At 40.9% G+C, this 21,724-nt stretch overlaps 1 protein-coding gene across 1 annotated transcript in view; it reads left to right on the top strand.

Moving 5' to 3' along the window:
• Positions 1-21,724, top strand: part of LOC111751558 (uncharacterized) — a 360,216-nt gene that overhangs the window by 235,214 nt on the left and 103,278 nt on the right. Inside the window, exon 5 of the mRNA XM_064268594.1 lies at positions 7,790-7,925. Coding sequence (XP_064124664.1) covers positions 7,790-7,925 — 136 coding nt within the window. The remainder of the gene's footprint in view (positions 1-7,789; positions 7,926-21,724) is intronic.

Raw genomic sequence — 21,724 nt, 5'->3', positions numbered from 1 at the left:
TGACCTTAGTAATGGTGTTACAATCCCACCCTAATTCTCCCTAATGTAAAATTACAATTGCAAAATGGAGGACAACCACACGATACTGGGAATCATGGCCCAGCCAAATTGATACGCACATTTTGAGGGGGACATAATTCAATCCATGACAGACATTCCAAGCAAGGCTTTGGTTGTATAACCAATGTTTTAATTATATCCTGCTAATAAGAAGGACAGACTCTTATTGAACCTAGTGAATAATTACCCTGCAATAAAAATGAGAATATTCAATAAGAGTTTCAAATTCTGGAGCAGTCAGAAAGGAAAAAAAGAAATATTTAATTTTTGTTAGGAAAGCATAGTCTATTAAATTGTTATGAATTATCAATAATTTAAGAGGAAAGAAAACGGGGTTCCTTATATTTAGAAAATCATGTGTTAAAGCATCATCAGTATTTCAAACAAAACCCATAATTATACATCACCAGTTCATTCAGTTTTATATCATTCTCGTTCCTCTGAATCTTGGGTAACAGTTGTTTCATGAGTCCATCTTTTTTTTTCCACTCGACCCCTGGAGATTTTTACTCAGTCCGCCGGTATAGTCTCAAATGTATGTAAGCAGTGCCCATCTGCAGCCTGTGTTCAAGAGCACCTGGCATAGGCCCTGTCCATGAGGCTCTGAAACAGTCCATTTTTGTTGAAGGTAAAATCATCTCTGCAGCCGATTTGATTTCAGGGATTCATGAGAGCAAAAGAAAAACTATCTGTAGATGACAAAAGGCTTAACATGACTATGAGTTATTGGTAATTTTTAAAAGTGAAAGATTCGATGAGAGTTCATGACAAAAATAATGCAACTGACAAGGAAATGTGATTGTTTTCTGTGACATGGAAAACAAAATCAAGTCAATCCAAAACTTTTTGGATAAAATATTTATAAATATCACGATTAACCTAATTTTCAAAGAAGAGGAGATATTAGTCTAATTTAAGAAAATTTATGAAATTTCTTTTTAAATAGGAAAAAATTTTTTAGATATATACTAATCCTGAGACATAATATACCAAATGTATCAAGCATATCTTTAGAATATACCAAGACTATATCAAGATTATCGAGTAAAGTAGTTCAGTAAGTCTGTATATTAATAAAACTCTATAGGTAAGTGATGTGAATCCCCAATTGAAAGCCCTCTGACCTATAATATATTGGATTCAAATTAAAGAAGTAAAATTGTGAATAAGTTAACACTAAAGAAAGTGTTATATTATGGTAATATTGTTCAGATGGTCTCTAAATTCAGGTGGGATATACTCAAGGTCATATTTTGGCTCTCATGGACTTGCCATGATTTTCTTCAGTTTCAGCTTCAACTTGCAAATGAGCAATTGATGGTCTGTTCCACAGTCGGGCCCTGGCCTTGTTCTGACTGATGATATTGAGCTTTTCCATCATCACTTTCCACAGATGTAGTCAATTTGATTCCTGTGTGTTCCATCTGGAGAGGTCCATGTGTATAGTGGCCATTTATTTTGGTGAAAGAAGGTATTTGCAATGAAGAAGTCATTGGTCTTGCAAAATTCTATCATTCAATCTCTGGCATTGTTTCTATCACCAAGGCCATATTTTCCAACTACTGAACCTTCTTTGTTTCCAACTTTTGCATTCCAATCGCCAGTAATTATCAGTGCATCTTGATTGCATGTTTGATCAATTTCAGACTGCAGCAGCTGATAAAAATCTTCTATTTCTTCATCTTTGGCCCTAGCAGTTGGTGCGTAAATTGAATAATAGTCGTATTAACTGGTCTTCCTTGTTTTTTTTTTTCTAGTGCCATCGAGTCGTTTCCGACTCTTGGCGACCACAAGGGTTTCCAGTATGGATATTATCCTATCACTGACAGTGTTGTACTTCAGGATAGATCTTGAAACATTCTTTTTGATGATGAATACAACACCATTCCTCTTCAAGTTGTCATTCCCAGCATAGTAGACTGTATTATTGTCCGATTCAAAATGGCCAACACCAGTCCACTGCAGCTCACTAATGCCTAGGATATCGATGTCTATGCATTCCATTTCATTTTTGACGATTTCCAATTTTCCTAGATTCATACTTCGTACATTCCAGGTTCCGATTATTAATGGATGTTTGCAGCTGTTTCTTCTCATTTTGGTGTCACATCAGCAAATGAAGGTCCTGAAAGCTTTACTCCATCCATGCTGTTAAGGTCGACTTTACTTTAAGGAGGCAGCTCTTCCTCAGTCATCTTCTGAGTGCCTTCCAACCTGGGGGCTCATCTCCCAGCACTATATCAGACAGTGTTCTGCTGCTATTCATAAGGTTTTCACTGGCTAGTGCTTTTCAGAAGTAGATTGCTGGGTCCTTCTACCTAGTCTGTCCTAGTCTGGAAGCTCAGCTGAAACCTGTCCTCCATGGGTGACCCTGCTGGTATCTGAATACTGGTGGCATAGCTTTCAGCATCACAGCAACATGCAAGCCCCCACAGTATGACAAACTGACAGATACAAGTTGTGGAATGACATCAAGGACATTATACATGAAGAAAGCAAGAGGTCATTGAAAAGACAGGAAAGAAAGAAAAGACCAAGATGGATGTCAGAGGAGACTCTGAAACTTGCTCTCGAACGTTGAGCAGCTAAAGCAAAAGGAAGAGTTGATGATGTAAAAGAACTGAACAGAAGATTTCAAAGGGCATCTCGAGAAGACAAAGTAAAGTATTATAATGACATATGCAAAGAGCTGGAAATGGAAAACCAAAAGGGAAGAACAAGCTGAACTGAAGAAAAAATTCAAGCCTCGAGTTGCAATAGTGAAGGATTCTATGGGGAAAATATTAAACGATGCAGGAAGCATCAAAAGAAGATGGAAGGAATACATAGAGTCATTATACCAAAAAGAATTGGTATAATGATCAGAAGCCGATGGTGCTGAAGGCAGAAGTCCAAGCTGCTCTGAAGGCACTGGCGAAAAACAAGGCTTCAGGAATTGATGGAATATTAATTGAGATGTTTCAGCAAACAGATGCAACACTGGAGGTGCTTACTCGTCCATGCCAAGAAATATGGAAGACAGCTTCCTGGCCAACTGACTGGAAGAGATCCATATTTATGCCTATTCCCAAGAAAGGCGATCTTTGCGCAAGCAAAATTTTGCTGAAGATCATTCAAAAACAGCTGCAGCAGTATATTGACAGGGAACGGCCAGAAATTCAGGCCAGTTTCAGAAGAGGATGTGGAACCAGGGATATCATTGCTGATGTGAGATGGATCCTGGCTGGAAGCAGAGAATACCAGAAGGATGTTTACCTGTGTTTTATTGACTATGCGAAGGCATTCGACTGTGTGGATCATAACAAATTATGGATAATATTGCAAAGAATGGAAATTCCAGAACACTCAGTTGTGCTCATGAGGAACCTTTGCATAGATCAAGAGGCAGTTGTTTGGAGAGAACAAGGGGATAGTGATTGGTTTAAAGTCAAGAAAGATGTGCGTCAGGGTTGTATTCTTTCACCATACCTATTCAACCTGTAAACCAATCTGTAAAGCCAACTGAAAACCCTGGTGGCATAGTGGTTAAGTGCTACGGCTGCTTACCAAAAGGTCGTCAGTTCGAATCTGCCAGGTGTTCCTTGGAAACTCTATGGGGCATTTCTACTCTGTCCTATAGGGTCGCTGTGAGTCGGAATCGAAGCGACAGCAGTGGGTTTGGTGGGTTTAGTCAATCTGTATGCTGAGCAGTGATCTGAGAAGCTGGACTATATGAAGAAGAATGGGGCATCAGGATTGGAGGAAGACTCATTAACAACCTGCATTATGCAGAGACTTGAAGCACTTACTAATGAAGATCAAAGACCGCAGCCTTCGGTGTGGAGTGAACCTCAACATAAAGAAAACAAAAATCCTCACAACTGGACCAATGAGCAACATCATGATAAACAGAGAAAAGATTGAAGTTGTCAAGGATTTAATTTTACTTGGATCCACAATCAACAGCCATGGAAGGAGCAGTCAAGAAATCAAAAGACACATTGCATTGGGTAAATCTGCTGCAAAGGACCCCTTGAAAGTGTTGAAGAGCAAAGATGTCACCTTGAAGACTAAGGTGCACCTGACCCAAGCCATGGTATTATCAATCACATCATATGCATGTGAAAGCTGGACAATGAATAAGGAAGACCCAAGAAAAACTGACGCCTTTGAATTGTGGTGCTGGCGAAGAATATTGAATATACCATGGACTGCCAAAAGAACGAACAAATCTGTCTTAGAAGAAGTACAACCGGAATGCTCCTTAGAAGCAAGGATGGCGAGATTGCGTTTTACATACTTTGGACATGTTGTCAGGAGGAATCAGTCCCTGGGGAAGGACATCATGGTTGGCAGAGTACAGGGTCATTGGAAAAGAGGAAGACCCTCAATTAGGTGGACTGACACAGTGGCTGCAACAGTGAGCTCGAGCATAACGATTGTAAGGATGACTCAGGACTGGGCATTGTGTCGGTCTGTTGTGCATAGGGTCGCTATGAGTCGGAACCGACTCAACAGCACCTAACAACAACTAATTATATTGTTGTTGTCCAATATCAGGTAGAGGAGCCCTGGTGGTGTAATGATTAAGTGCTTGGCCGCTAACTGAAATGTTGGTGGTTGGGGCCCACCAGCCGGTCTGCAGGACAAAAGATCTGGTGATCTGCTCCCGTAAAGATTACAGCCTAGGAAACCCTACAGATCCTACCTGCAAGTAGATCATGTTGTTTCTCCGTGAGCCCTTCAGCCTCCCCCTTGGAGTAGCTATGACACAAGTAGCTATGACACAAGTAGTAGTATGACACAAGTAAGGCATCCATATTAGAAATAAAGAGATTAAATGCTGGAGGCCTGAATGGGCTGGGGGGTGGGGAAGAGTACTTGTTAGGAGTGTGAATAGCAAGTGCCTCAGGAATCCCAGGGGGTTACGGTCATGAGCTATGAAGGAAATGCCGGAGTCTCCCCAGACCTTAAGTGAAGAGGATCCAATCTTGTCTCGCCAGATTTTGTCTGTAATTCACAGCCTGGAAACAAAATTGATGAGAACAGTAATCCCCCATCCTCTACCCGTAAAGACTTCATTTTCAGTTCTGCTGATCCCAATCTCAAGTTTCCTCATCCCGCAGTAGACTGCAGAGCCAGTGCTCCTATACAGAGATTTTTATGTTAGCATTCTAAAAAAATTATCCTCTTCTTTTTACTTCAAGGCATCTGAAGGCTTCTGGGAAATAAAAGTCATATTCTTTAATAAAACTTGAGCAATTCTAATCAAAGTGTTAAGTATAAGTCATAAAGAAATACAGATACCTAGGATAGATAAGGTCTCCATTTTGTGTCATGGCCTCAAACTTTCTCCTTAAGGATCACGAGATTGGGTGAGGAGTACAGAAATTTTATGCAGGACTGTAATTATGTAGGAGATTTAGAAATGAAGTAATAATACATAAAGTAAGGAAGCTATAATGATGTGTTACCCTTGCTCAGACTAGGAAGATGATAAATTTAGGCCATTCATTTGATAGCATGAAGAATGGACGTGATACAGATGGCGTCTTGTTTTATAGACTTTGAAAACACTGGTCCTAGCTAAGTGCTTACAAAGCTGTCATGTCATGTGCAGTAGCTAGTAGAGCCTCTTTACTGATTTCCTTGTGTTACTGGCAACCCGTCATACTAAGTTATTTCCAGGAAACAGAGCATCATCAAAATTTGACCTCGTTTGTATCAAACCAAGCATAGGCTCGGTGTTAGATAATGAAATTACATGCACGAGATGGGGATCTGGGGTTTATGCCACAATGATCCCTTCTCCTCTGGACGTAGGAAACGTTTCTGGGCTGAGCTCCAGAGCTGTGCTCTGGTGATAGACGGTGAAGCACGTCACACCAGACAGATAGGAATTCTGATACTCTAGATTTAGGTTAAGGAAAAAATAGAACAAAGGATGCCACTTGCTGTATAATATTAACTTCCAGAACAGTTTTACTCTGTAGTTGATATATCTTGTCTCAGATTGCTTTTTTTGATATAAAAAAAAAAGAAGCTGAGGTTTTTTTAAAGGTATGCGTGTCCTGTATGCTAATGACCAAAAAGGCCCATTGCTGTCCCCAGCTTGCTTCTCCATCAGTATCCAAGGGAGTTTTCTATCAGCGTTTCCACTCTCTGCATACGCAGATCACCACGGTGATGTTTAACTTTTCTGTATCACGCTCAGGGCATAACGGGAGGTCAGAGTGTGCGTTGGGGGAAAGCACCTAGCAAAGCCGATGTCTAGCTGTATTCCTGGCAACTGCACTGTTATGTCAGTTCGTGATCCACCACTGCTCTACCTCTCCACAAGCGTGTAGGAGTTGGGGTGGGAACCATAAATTTACTCCTTAAACACATACCTGGGAAAGACTTCCCTCTTCAGGGTTTTCTTTTACACTTTGAATTTTTTTTTAACAAAGTGGAATTTATTTTGGTCTAAGGAGTTAATTTTTTTCCTCCAAAATAGCCAGTTATCCTGACAGGCTTTGAGAATGGCAAGAAACATTCCAAATTGGAATCCGTTTCTTCATCAGAGATTACCAGGGATGTCAGAGCTGGAAAAGAAGTGGCTTGACCTGACCAGGGATGGCAAAGCATATTGTTTTTGCTGGTGCTCATATGTATTAACATTATAAAAAGCTGGTCAGGACATATGTGTGTGTGTGTGTATATACCATATGCCAAAAAACCAAACCCAGTGCCGTAGAGCTGATTCCGACTCCTAGCGACCCTATAGGACAGAGTAGAACTGCCCCATAGAGTTTCCAAGGAGTTCCTGGTGGATTTGAACTGCCATCCTCTTGGTTAGCAGCCATAGCACTTAGCCACTATGCCACCAGGTTTTCCATATAAGTGTGTGTTTGTGTGTGTATATGTACGTATATATGTATATGTATATCTATGTATCTATATATCAGTTTCAAGTATCAATTCTACTGAAGGAGAAAGGGAAATTGGAACATTACAACCAGGCCTTCAATTTGTATGAAATGTTTTGTTTCTTTAGAAGAAGAGAAATATTGGATGCAAATGTAGGAAACAGCTAACTGTTTACATCTGGGTTACCAGTTATTAAGTGAATTCTAACTCATGGGGACCCCATATGTGTCAGAGGAGAAATGTGTTCTATAGGGTTTTCAGTGGCTGATTTTTTTGAAGTATATCATCAGGCCTTTCTTTTTAGGTGCCTCTGTAGGCTTGAACCTCCAACCTTTTGGTTACCAGCTGAGCCCTCTGCAGTACCCAGATACTCCTGCATCTGGGTAGTGGGTACATACAAATTTGTCTATTTTTCTGTATATATATATATTTTTTTTACTATATTTGAAATATATGATAATAAAATTAAAAAAAATAATGACTTGGGCCTAGCAAAATATCAAGAAGTTTATCATTATTAGTGAGGGACATACTTGTTTGCCTGTTAGATGCTCCAACCTGAGGAATGTAATGATCCACTGTGGCCCTCCTGGGCAGAGCCAGGAATCATGGTCTCACAGGCTGGACCACAAAGTGTGGTAGCATAAGTGAGCCACATCTCAGTGCAGGGTGCAGCAGAGAAAAGGGGAGACTGAAGGCTGGGGAACAGTTGCTCATTTGAAAAAGAATTCATGGTAAAAGTAAAGAAATGGCTAGTGCCCTTTCTGAACTCTCCATGTTGCAATCAGCTGGTGGCTGAATTGCTTTCCTTCAGTAACAGGTTTTTCTATATGGCTTTCAGGACCCGTGGGGCAGAGTGTTGGGATCCCATTTATATCACACTTGCTGATATGCCTGGGGCAGAGCATCATATGAGAAGAGGCAATCTGAAGATGAAATCAACTCCGAGGGGAGCAGATCTAAGGAACTCAGAGACGGTGAGGCCATCTTTTGAGTCACTTAACTCCTTGGATCTGATTGTTCTTGAGCCCCAAGGCACCTTCCCAGGGTTATGAAATAAAATATCCCCCTTTTTTGCTTAGATTGTTTTGATTTCAGTTTTCCCATTTATAACTGAAAGTCCTGAGTAATTAATAATTTGCCTCAGTTCTGTGTATCTTTCTCTAGATGGCTGTGGGCATACATTTGCTGTCCTCTACACCACCTGTTCCCCTTCCCCTTTTTATTTCCCTAATGCTTCTCACTCACCCAGCAACTAGTAGAATAGACACCTGCGGGTCTATCAAAGAACACCTGGCACAAGCCCGGTCCATGATTTAGCATATGAACCAGGGCATCTGTCTTTAGATTGTAGGCACTTTATAAGATCAGGAGTCCAAACTAGGTTAATGTGAAGAGGGCCTCTACTCTTTAGCCTAAAGGGGTATTTAACGAAAAAGACAGATGGTTGTTATGTTGTTGTTAGGTGCCCTCGAATCGGTTCTGACTCATAGCAACCCTATGTACCACGGAATAAAACACTGCCCGGTCCTGCGCCATGCTCCCAGTCGTTGTTATGCTTGAGCCTATTGTTGGAGCTACTGCGTCAATCCACCTCGTTGAGGGTCTTCCTCTTTTCCGCTGACCCTGTACTCTGCCAACCATGATGTCCCTTCTCCAGGGACTGATCCCTCCTGACAACATGTCCAAAGTATGTAAGACGCAGTCTCACTATCTTAGCTTCTAAAGAGCATTCTGGTTGCACTTCTTCCAAGATAGATTTGTTTGTTCTTTTGGCAGCACATGGTATATTCAGTATTCATAGCGATCCCAAAGGACAGAGTAGAACTGCCCCATAGGGTTTCCAAGGAGTGGCTGATAGGTTTGAACTGCCGACCTTTTGATTAGAAACCAAATGCTTAACCACTGCGCCACCATGGCCCCTAAAAAATGTCAGTTAGTGAAATACGATTGTTACTACAGATTGTTTTCCTGAATCTTAGGAACCTCATTGCCTGATTTCAAGTGTCTTGAACAATAATTCATTTATGCCTTTTCCCTGTTTTTTATTTTTAATTTTAATTGTTTCATGTGAGAGGGTAAACCTGGTTTCTGTTATTCCATCTTCATCAGAAGCACAGGGCTTCAGTCTGATCACAAAATCCTAGCTACAGTCAGCTAAATCGAGCTTATGCGGGGTAGGGAGTGTTGTGATTACTTCTCTCAAATTTTACACTCTACTGATTTACAACCAACTGCATTAGGGTTTTTAATAGGCCTGTCCAACTGTTGGCCCAGTTTACTACTTCCTGCCTCTCAAAACCATCTGCACATGAATCAGCCCTTGCCTGTCTTTATTTTGGGGAGTAATTTTGAATCAGCTGAATTTGCTATGATTCTTGTTTTCTGTTTCTTTTTAGAGTAATTTTCTGTAGATAAAGGTTGCTTGCATTTTGCATTTCTATGGACAGCTGGAGTTGGGGTACAAGATTTCTGGTTCAAAGGCGCCCTCTTCTGTCAGCAAACTATGGTTGCTTTAATGAATAACTTTTTACATGAGGTGTGGAGACAATGAGAAATTTATATAAACTTTGATTTTTTAAATATTCATTAATCTTTCAGAATCCTAAAATTCCCCCTCTTGCTTTACCTTTTGCAATGGTACTACTCCTTTTTTTACCCTATTTTCTCCCAAAGAGTTTGCTTTCCAAATCTGCTCTCCCTATTATGATAAAAGGGTAAATTGACTAGGAGGCTACCACACCTCAAAAATTATATACAGCAGTTTCCCGGGTTGGCGCTGACTCATGGTGACCCCGTGTTTATCAGAGCAGCACTGCCTCTCCTGCGTCCTCAGTGGCCGACTTTTCAGAAGTAGATCACCAGTCCTTTCTTCCGAGGTGTCTTTGAGTGGACTTGAACCACCAACATTTCCGTTAGCAGCCAAGTGCATTAACTGTTTATATTCAAAGCAAAACCTGATAAAATTAGAAGGACAAACTGATGTTTATCATCATGTAAGAGAATTTCATCATGTTCCCCGATGGAGAACAAGTTGGGGCTACTTGTTTTTCTGGATATTACGACTTAATATCCAGTTATGATAATTAAGACACGGTAGTATAGGCTCAGGGATTGTCAAAAAGATCAGTGGAATAGAATGGTGATCCCCAGATCATGAGTTATGAGAGAGGTGACATTACAGATAAGTGGTGAAAAGAGAAACCATTTAATAAATGGTGCTGGGATGATTGGCTAGACATATAAAAATTAAGTTGGATTTCTACCTCATAACATACACGAAAATCAATTCTCTGTGAGTCAAAAACTCATACGAAACTTAAAAAATATTAGAAGAAAATATAGGCGAATATGGCCTTGGAGAAGGGAAGGTTCTCTGAAACAAGACTCAAGCCATAAATAAAAAAAGATGGATATATTCAACTTCAATAAATCTAAGAGCCTCTGTTCCTCAAAGAAACCATACAGGAAGTAAAGAAACATGCCACAGTCTGGAGGAAGATAAAGGTCACACACATACTCACTGAGGAATTTCATGTTGAGAACACATAAAGGGGTACAACAAACCTATAAAAAAGACTAACGACACAATAGAAAAAAAGGGCAAACGGCAGGAACAGATGCTTTACAGAAGAGGAAACTGGAATGGGGCGTAACATGCTAAAAGATGCTCGGCTTCATTAGTAAACAGGGAAATGCAGAAAGCCCAATGTGGTGCTATTTTCTCCCCCATTGACAGACAATAATGAAACAATTCCAGTTGTTGGTGAAGATGGGAATCAATGGAAACACTTATTCACTTAAAAATCAGTGAGAACCACTTTGGAAAACAGTTCAGTATTCTGATATAAAGTTGACCATAGGCCTCCCTTATGACATAAGAGCTCTACATCCAAATATGTCACTTAGAAAAGCCTTTCCCAGGTCGCCAGGAATTGTGCACAACAGCTCACAGCAGCATACTAGAATACAAAAACACATTTTTTCGATCAACGGAGGAGTAGGTAAATACAATGTAGCATATTCACACAGGACATGAAAAACAGATTACTGCTACCAGTCTCAGCACGGATGTACCTCAGAACGATAATGTGTGGATAAAGCAGGTCCTGAAGAATACACAGAGCGTAAAACGATGTAGTTTTCAAAAACAGATACAGAGTAAAACTCAAATCGCAAGAACATGGCAAACCTGAGTCAGGGAGAGGAAAGGGAAGGACATCCACAGGATTAACGGGATCCCTCAATGTGGTTCCTAATATTCGACTGCCCTAATGGGGCGGTAGGTGTATAGCTGTTCATTTTATTTTTCTTTGTACCTTATTTTTATTTTACACTCTACAGCCCACAACCAATCGTATTAACTCTCTCAAATGGCTGGTTCAATTCACTACTTCCCACTCTCTCAAATGTGTAAAATAATTCACCATTATAAGATAATTTTAAAAATGTTTCTGAAGAATTTCATGTCAAAAAAGGATCGTCACATATAAAGGACACAGAACTTCTCAAGTGTATAGGAATTAGGGCAAATAATAACTGCGAATCCTTATCAGAAATGCTGACGGTCAACCAAAAGAAGAGCCATCATAAAACCCCAAGTAACAGTGAAGCTGGTGGTGAGCATCAGGTCCATTTAAGTAAAGAACTAATGAGAAATGGAAATTATAATCACAAGATAGAATGCAAATGTTTTAAACTTAGGTATCATAAAAACAATACTGTAATTAGCTATTGGGAGATGGGTGTGGGGAGCGAAGTGAATGAATAAGGAATATTCTCACACTTCAGAGGAGGGAGTCGATAGACTCAATAAATTGAAATATATAATGGAAAAATGAAATATTTTTATTAAAAAATAACACATCTAATATGATTCTCATTTTGGGGATAAAAAAACCTTTTGCTGTCCAGTGGATTCTGACTCATAGTGACCTTATAGAGCAGAGTAGAACTGCCCCGTAGGGTTTCTAAGGCTGTAATCGTCATGGAAGCAGAGTGCCACAGCTTTCTCCTGCAGAGCAGCTGGTGAGTTTGAACCCCTGAAGTTTTGGTGTGGAGTACTTAACCGCTGTGCTGCCAGGGCTCCTTCATTTGCCGATAAAAGATAATAATCCCTGGTCTTAAGGATATCACGTTGTAGTGGGGAGTGAGGCCGACAAAAGAAATTACAATAGATGTGATATATGATAAAATATGACAGAGATTTACAGAGAATGATGTGGGAGCTAATGAAGGGCCCTTAAACCAAATGGGAAGTCAGCATTTGGAGGAGCAATGACAGCTAAGACTTGAACAATGAGCAGGAGTAGGCCAGGCCCAGAGGAGGGAGGCAGGGGTCAGGCAGAGAGAATTACAGTAAGCAGAGGGAGTCAAATGTCCACACACATGGAAGGCCAGTGGGGCTAGGGGGAGGGAGTGGGAGTGTATTCATAAATTTGTATTGTATTTGAGAGAGCTGTGGGAGAGACAAGGAGAAATGTCTAGTAGATGCCTTGTGCTTTCTGGAAGCCATGAGGTTGGATAAAATTATGTAGGAACTCTATGTTTGGTCAGGAAACTAGGGCTTAAGGAGAAACAAGTCAAGGAACAGGAACCAGGCCAGACTCTCTCCACTAGGCAACCTGTGAGAGAATTAGGCCCTAAGGACTTACTAAAACACAGGTGGCTGGGCCCCAATTCCAGAGCTCCTGAATCAGTGGGCCTGGGTGCGACCAGAGAATTTGCATTTCTAACAAGTTCCTGGCTGAAGCTTATGCGGCGGGTCTAGGACTGAGATTTGCAGCCCTTAGGCATCCATTGGAAACCCTGGTGGTGTAGTGGTTAAGTGCTATGGCTGCTAACCAAAGGGCCGGCGATTCAGATCCACCAGGGCCTCCTTGGATTTACCCGAAGTAACAAGGCTCAAAATTAGCAAAGCCAGGCCTTGTACCTGAAACAATAGCAAATTCAAGGATAGGTCCTGCAACTCGTTTGCTTAGGGTGTCTCCAAATGTCAGATGAAGGCAAGTCTGATATGGGGATATAATATAATATCATATCTGCAAATATTTGAAGAGCTATAACACAGAAGCATAGACTGGCTCTGGGTATCTCCAAAGATCAGAATTACAACATGTGGATTGATATTTCAAATAGATTTCAACAAACTGCATGTCTTTCAGGAATTTAAGCAGTTAGAGCCATCTGACGACTCTTAGGCAGAAGTCTTATAAAGAAGCGTAATGGAAACATTTTGACCAGAAGTTAAAAGACTCTCTTTTAGTGATGTGGTAAGAATTTCTGCACTGAGAGGGATTCTTTTTAATTTTAGGGACCTACCAAAATGCCGCGATTCTTCTTCAAATGCTAACCTAAGAATACATTTTGTAAACAAATGTTTGTAAAGGGCTTGGGATTTTAAGTATTTACCTTTAAAGACAAATTGTATCATAGCGTAGCAGCACGCACACACTCACGCACACACATATGTACACATGCTTATATAATAAATTAAATGATATCAATTATAAGTAAATATAAAAATAAATTATGTATCTTTTAATAATAGGTGGCATCTCTTACCCAGGCCAGAAATCTACTGCCTAGGCTCAGACTGTTTTACTCATTGGATAGGGAACAAGAAATGATTTTTGTATTTTTAAAAAGTGGTTAAACCCAAACAAAATACAGAGACTTTATGTGCCTTGCTATACTTAACATATTTACTGTCTATCCTTTCCAGAATATTTACTATCTGCTCTTTCCAGAAGAACATCCTGGGCCTTGTCTTAACACTGAGCAATTCAATATCACAAAACACCTTGAATTTTATTCTGGAAGATTAAGCAATATTTTGTTATCAGAATTTACTTGTCCGTTAAATATCCCCCCAAAAATTGTAAAACAGAGGTTTGAACACTAGAGGGAGACTTTGATTTTTTTTGAATCTTCAGACACTAGCAAAGAATATTCAAAAGAGTACACCCATACTACACTTGGGATAAGAGGCATCGTGGCTCAGTGCTAGAGTCCCCACCTGCTATGTAGGAGACTGGAAACCCTGGTGATGTAGTGCTTAATTGCTACGGCTGCTAACCAAAAGGTCGGCAGTTTGGATCCACCAGCTGCTCCTTGGAAACTCTATGGGGCAGTTCTGCTCTGTCCTGTAGGGTCACTATGAGTCAGAATCGACTCAATGGCAATGGTTTTTTTTTTTTTTTTTTGGTATTCAGGAGACTGGGTTTGATTCCCCGCCAATGTACCTCAAACACAAACATAGCCACCGCCCATCTGTCAGTGGAGGCTTACATGTTGTTATGATGCTGAACAGATGTCAGTGGAACTTCCAGACTAAGACAGACTAGGAAGAAAGGCCTGGTAATCTCCTGAAAGATCAGCCAGTGACAACCCTGTGGAGCACAGTGGTCCAATCCCGGTGTGCACGGGGTCACCGTGACTCGAGGGCCTCCTCGATGGCAGCTAACAACAACAACAAACTTGAGACAAATGAAGATCGATTTGACGTTGTTTTCTAGGACAGCGATTGGGAGAACGGCGCAGGACTGGGCAGTGTTTTGTTCTGTTGTACACAGGGTCGCTATGAGTCAGAACCCCACTCAGCAGCACCTGACAACAACCACAGGACAGGAAGTCCTGTTGTCACTTGTAATGAAAGTTTTCCTTGAGTTTGGCCTGGGTAGTTGCAGTACCAGTGGTGTTTTTTTCTAAATCAGGCTGATGATATTGAATCACACCCCTCCTATGCAGCACTTCAGATCCCTGTGGCCTCACGCGTCTCTGGTTCTAGGTCTGTGTGGCCCTGACTACCTTTGTGCAGGTGAAGAGTGCTTCACCTCCTGCCTAGACTTGCACCTCTCACCTCCAGTCCCCAGGGCTTCCCTGTTGATGCCCGTGTGTGTGCAACTCGGACATGTCAGGAGTTAGTATCTTAAGAGGAAGCCTCTGTCCACTGAGTGTGGGAAACCAGTGGATAAATTATTCTCCCTTTGGCTTCTCTGAGGGATGGTCCTGAGATGAAGTTTATGAGGCTTTTTTCAGGTACATTTCCACTGACTACGGCACCAGTCACATTAAGCAAGGGCCTGTTGGATATCGTGTTTACTTTGCCACCCTCCCTGACTTGGTCCGTGACTTCTGCTGCATGAGATTACATTTCCTAGTAAAATAGTAGCTCATAAGCCCTCTATTTTAGGCTCTGCTTTTTAAGAAACCCAGACTAAGGGAAACCCAAACCCAAACCTGTTACCATCGAGTCGATTCCAGCTCATAGCAACCCTACAGGATTACCGGGTTTGCTCTCTCCTCTGCTTTGGTGGTGTGGTTTTGGGAGGCATGTAAAACTGCTTGGGAATCCTAGTCTGAATAATGAGTTGTGGCAAAGGGAAATCTACTTGCTGTGGTTCCCCAGAGAGATTCATCAGGTGAGCTCTCATCCCATTCTTGGAAGATCTGATATCTGACCCAGAGTCCTAGTTCTGGGCCCAGTTTCTGACCCATCCTACCCCAACAGATCCATGCTATCGCTTGTGATCCTTAGCCCACCCAAGCAGCAGAGGTTAAGCATAGCTCTTTTGGTCTCCAGGTCATCAGGGCAATTTGCAGGAACCAGGCTGTGTGAATCTGCAGGGAAATGTGGGCTGGGCCAGCTCGATTTAAAATTTTCAAATATTTAGACATTTGATATAGGAACTGCCATTTATATTCATTCATGAGACCCTGGAGCGTTAAGGATGGTATACGTTTATAGGTAGATGCCCAGCCCCACGCCCCTTTATAAACTCTGAGGTGCAATATACCGGATGGCTCAATTTTCTCAGGTATGCAGAATGTTAGCTTGGTATGGATGAGCCACCAGGTCCCCAGAACTGTATCTGGAAATTGCATATGGAGTTTGGATGTTCAATCTGGGACCTTGCTGTGTGAATGCTTCAGATGTCAGTATTTTCTTAGTCATCCAGAGACCCATCTGTTTCTTTTCTCATTTCATCTGTTTGAAATTACCAAGCTTTGTGAATGTGCACCCTGATTCCAAGGAACTGCTTGGCAAGTTGAAAAACTTTTGATCACACTTCTTAGCACCTTTCTCTAACATCGTATGATAAAATAATATCGAATATGGAGTCTGTTTTTCATAAACAACTCTCAAAGATTAAATCAAGGCTTTACCCAATCAAGATTACTAAATCCTATTTTATAGTTTTGGCTACTCAGGGAGAGAAAAGTACTTTTGTTTGTTTGCTATTAAGAAATCAAACTGATGTGAAAATTAGGTACACGCAATGGAAGCATGAGGAGCTGGGAAAGGGCCAGAGAGTTTAGCTAGCTTAGCCAGGGGCACCAATGATTTAAGAACTGTGATGCTGTCCGGGGTTAAGATAACAGACTAACTGGAGATCACAGTGATGTGGAGAATATATGCCTCATCTGAAACCATTAAAATTCAATATTTGCAATTTTTAATTTAGTTTTTTTACGAAGAGAAAAAGATACAGCTCAGTGAATTATCAAAGTGGGCACATCCGTATAACTGGCATGTAGATAAAGAAACATAATATCACAAGTATCCCAGAAGCCGCCCTCAGTCCCCTTAAAGTTACTGTTTCCCAACACCATTGCTGCCTGCCCCCAAAGCATAACTGCTCTTCTGAATTCTTATACCACAGATTAGTTTTTCCTGTTTTTAAATTTTATATAGTTAATACATAAATATAGATTGATTGATTTCATTTTTTATATATTTCATTCAGTTAATATTTGGGGGATTCTACCATGTTGTATTTAGTTGTAATTTGTCCGTTCTTATGAATATATCACAATGTAATTGTCTATTCTATTTATGGACTCTTGGATTGTTTTCAGTTATTGCCTACTATAGACTGTGCTTCTATGAAAACTCTGGTCCAAATACCTATGCATTTATTTATGTATATATAAATAGCTATATATTTAGGTATGTACGTAGAAGAGGAGCCCTGGTGGGACGGTCATTAAAGTGCTCAACTGCTAACAGAAGGTTTGGCGGTTTGAAACCACCAGAGGCTTTGTGGGAGAAAGATGTGGTAGTCTTCTTCCATAAAAACTTACAGCCTTGGAAACCCTATACGGTCCCTATGGGTTGGAACTGACTCAGCTGCAGTGGGTTAGGGTAGGTGTATGCCCAGGCATGGACCAGTAACTTGAGATTTGCCTCTGAAAATGGAGGGTGCCGAGAGACTGAAGAAAGAGGCAGGCAACTCCGGTGTGGTAGTGAAGAGGTTTTATTAGGGAGACTTACATATGAAGTGGCCCCTGGTGGCTATAGGACCAAAGCAGATCTCCATATCCTGCAGTGCTAGGGCAGAGGTTTTATAGTGGTGGTGGACAGTAGTGGCTCCATGCTAGGACTTACATAAGAATGCAAACTGTGGTGAACTAGTGGAACACACGGGGGTGCTCATGTTCGGCCTCACAAAGCTTGTTTTCCCTCCAGTCCATCCTGTGAGGCTGGCTCTTACAATCTGGCATGTTCTTCCTCTTGTGCCGTAGTATGTATGAGAGACCCCATTCCTTCCCTGCTGGGAACAGATATAGAAGTGGGGTTGGCCAGGTGCTGTGTGGTGCCTGCACATGTACAAGAGACAGAGAAAGTTACTGAGTGCCCAGAACAGGGGGAAGCCTTCTCTGATAAGGAGGAGGAACTGGGAGGGAGAAGGGGATCCAATTCCCAGCCTCCTTATCAGAAAACGCTCTGGCCTCAAGGCCTTTACTTAGGTAGCCTGGAAGGGAGGCATAGAGGCCGACTATTCTCCCAACAGTGTATGTTCTACTTTACAAAATATTGCCAATTTTCCATAATTATTGTGTTGATTTACACTCCTCCCAGCAGTGTGTGAGAATTCTGGTTGCTCCATAGCCTCACCAACTCTTGGTATTTTCCATGTTCTTTATTTGGACCATTCGGGTGTATGGTAAAGGTACTTCATGGTGTTTTAATTTGCATTTTCCTGAAGACCAATGAAATTGAGCCCCTTTTCATATATTTATTGGCCATTTGGATGTCCTTTTTGGACAAGTGCCTGTTCCAACTTTTTTGCTTATTTTTGTATTGAGGTTTCTGCCTTTTCTTGTTAAATTATATGAGCTTTAAAGAAGATTTTTCTGGATGTGATTCTTTTGTTGAAGATACTTATTGCTCACGTAGTTTCCCACTCTGCGTTGAGTTGTTTACTCATTTAATAGTGTGTTTTTACAAGGATGGAAGTTAATAATTTTAATGTAATATAATTTACCAGTTTTTCGTTTATGATTAGTGCTTTTTGTGTTTTGTTTAAGAAATCTTTGCCTTGTTTTCTTCTAAAAACTTATGTTTTATTTTCACATTTAGATATACAATCCATCTAGAATTGATTCTGTAGATAATGTGAATCTGTGGGAAGGAAATAATTAGCAGTGGGTTTATAACTCACTGTCTTTTCTAAAGGCCATTTTTTTTTTTTTAATCGGAATCAGATCTCTGTAAACACATTGATGGGATTTTTTAGCTGGCTAATAAAGGATGCTCTATGCTAAATTTTTGTCTAAAAACACTTTAGCAGGCCATACTTAATCTAATTAGATTGCTTTTTATAAGTAAACCTGTAATTTGTGGCTGTATGGGGTGCCGCCACCAGAGAATGTGTAATTAACGAGGTGTGAAATCTTGGGAACCCTGAAACAAAGCATCTTTCCTGAGCTAGTTTGTGCTGCTCTGAGAGTTACTACTTATCCGTCACTCCAAAACCCAAATGCTTCCCAACATAGAGAAGGAAACTTTTAGATGTTGCTTCTGATAGCTTGGGATCTCCCAGATGGTGGCCATTGTTTTTTTCTTCTCTCCTTTAGCAGTTCTAAGTAGAACTTGGAAACTGTGGTGGTGTAATGGTTAAGTGTTACGGCTGCTAACCAAAAGGTCAGCAGTTCAAATCTACCAGGTGCTCCCTGGAAACTCTATGGGGCAGTTCTACTCTGTCCTATAGGGACCCTATGAGTTGGAATTGACTCGACAGCAATGGGATGATGATGAAAGTAGATCTTAGTGTTGGGAAACATTTGCACTTTGTGTGAGTCTGTTTGACAATTCAGTCCTTTGTATTAGGGTAGGCGAAGGTCAAGATTTATTATTTCCATATAATTATCTAGTTGACTCAGCCACGGTGAAGGCCCTGAGGTGAGAGTGTGTGTGTTGTGTTTGAGGAACAGTGAAGAGACCCATGTGGCAGAAGCAGAAAGGGTGAATGGATGGTGGCAGGGAATGGAGAGGAGAAGAGTGTTTGCTAGGGGTGGTTCTGTGGCTGTACGGACCATGTAGAGCAATGTAGACTATTGCACGAGATTAGCATTTACTCTGTGTTTCTATGTGATTGCAAAGGCTTGAGCACAAGAGTGGATCACTCTTGCTATTGTGTTGAGAACAAACTACGGAAGGTAAAGGGCAGAAGCAAGAAGACCAATCAGAAAGATTTTGTAATAATCCAGACAAGATATGATGGTGGCTTGGACCAGGGTGGTAGCAGTGGAGGTGTTAAGATGTGGTCAGACTCTAGATCTGTTTTGAAGGTAGAACAAGATGGATTTGCTGTGGAGTGTCAGAGAAAAAAAAAGAGCCAAGGATTTTGACCTAATCATCTAAAATAGAACTTCCATTTAAAGAGGGAGTAATTTTGTTTTTTAATGTGAGTTAGGATCATGGGAGTGGGGTCAGACTGCCTAGGTTTGATTCTTGACTCTGCTGTTTATTCCATGTAGCCCTGGGCAAGTTATTTAACTTCTCTGTGCCTCAGTTTCCTTATCTATAAAATAAGATTAATAATAGTACTTATTTAGAATATGTTTGAAGGAGCCCTGGTGGCACAACGGTTAAGCACTTGGCTGCTAACCTAAAGGTTGGGGGGTGGAACCCACAGAGCAGCTGCTCAGGAGAAAGGCATGACAATTCCTCCCATACAGATTATAGCCTAGAGAGCCCTGTGGGGCCATTCTGCTCTGCCATAGGAGGTTGTAGGAGTCGGAATCGATTCAACAACCCCTAACAGCAGCAACAACATACGAAGTGTGTTAGTAATGATTTAATTAGTTCATATATGTAAAGCACTTAGAACATATTGTAAGCACAGCAAAAATGTTTACATTTATTTTTTCCTGAGTTGGAGAGGACTACCCAGGGATCTTGTGGGAGAAAAATTACTATGTACTTCTGCTTTCCAGTGTAGCTATTTCTTTACATGTCTTCCAGCTGTACATGCCCCATGTATAACAACACATTGCATAGCACCTGGAATGGAAGAAGGTCTCCAGGAATGTCTGCTGTGAATGTAGAGTATCTGAGAAGCCATGGTAGTATGGGGGGGCGGGAAGGTCCTAAAAGAGAAGACTTTATTTCCCCATAGTCTTTATCAATCCCCAAAATATCCCAGATGAATATAACATTAAAACAAAAATTAAAAGCATTGTACTTGCTGTGAAAATTTATTTCAAGGCACTGTAAATAAATATACAATGCTATAAAACGCGTAAGTAAATGCAGGTTAAAAAATCACTTAGTCTCGTCATTCAGCAAGACCAATCCCTCTCACATAGGAATTTTGGAACCACTAGTGTTGAGATGGCCTTTGAAGCACAGGGTTATGGTTTTGAATCTGGTTGGTAATGTGTTAGGTGGCTTTGGAGATGGGTGGGTTTCCAATAAGTAATTTTGAGGCTATTTTAGTTAATAATGTCCTATTTTATTTTATTTGTTGATGAAATTAAATGGATTTTATTAAGTAATTTAAGAATTAAGGACCTTTTCTTCAGCATTTTGAATGGGCTTAATGCATGAAGAATTAACATAACACCTGTAGACTGCGGTTCCTCTCTTCTCCCAGTATTTACCTTGCTGCAAATATAGGAGTGGGAGTAGTGACAAATGACTGTCAGGCTCTGGGGGCAGAGAATGGCTTCCTCAGTCAAATGAGGTCCTGCCATCAGTACTAACAAGCCTTATCGTAGGAACCACCGAATTCCTGGCTCTTACATCTTCCCAGTCATCAGTGCCGCCCTGGGCTTGAGTCTGACCTGCTTTCATAACTTGTGTTTTGATTTCAGCATCTTCATAGTATCAAGCCCTGACTCCTCCTGCTCGGGCTTTTCTCCCATCCTTGATTTGATGCTAGCGTTTGACCCTTGCCCTCCAGGCTTAGATCTCTTGTTCTGCCCAGTGAGGTATTTCTACTCCCAGCCCTCTCCCATCTCATTCCTCAGCCTGGTCCTCTGTTGAAACCTGATCTCCACTCTCACTCTGGAGTGGAGCTGGTGATACTATTTTAGCTATGACTAGGGTAAAAAGGATATGAGATCTAGAATCAAATGAGATTGATTTTTGCATCCCAGTTCTGCTACTTGTTCAGTGTGGGACTTTGGTTGGGTATTTTGCATATGTTTTCTCCTTCTTAAAATGAGAATGATAGTAATTAATACCTTATGGGGTTATTGTGAGGCTTAGATGATAACATATGCAAAGGTCTTTCCATAGCATCTGGCATATATAGTTAGTGTTCAATAAGTGTTAATTGTTAATGTTGTTATTATTATGTCAATAATTCTACTACGACAGGCATCATGGAGGTTGTTCACTAGAAGCTGAAGCCTTGCATGTATCCTCTCCCTCTAGTAAGCATGGGGAGAGGAGCTGATGAATTGTAAAACATCTTACGTTTTAGAAATAGGATGCAATCCATCTAATTGTCCTTGCTACTTCTGACAACCTTTGCAAACCGCT

The sequence above is a fragment of the Loxodonta africana genome, chromosome 15 (assembly GCF_030014295.1).
Source record: "Loxodonta africana isolate mLoxAfr1 chromosome 15, mLoxAfr1.hap2, whole genome shotgun sequence".
NCBI lineage: Eukaryota > Metazoa > Chordata > Mammalia > Proboscidea > Elephantidae > Loxodonta > Loxodonta africana.
The sequence above is the reverse complement of the archived record's forward strand: the minus strand, read 5'-3'. Positions and strand labels throughout refer to the sequence as shown.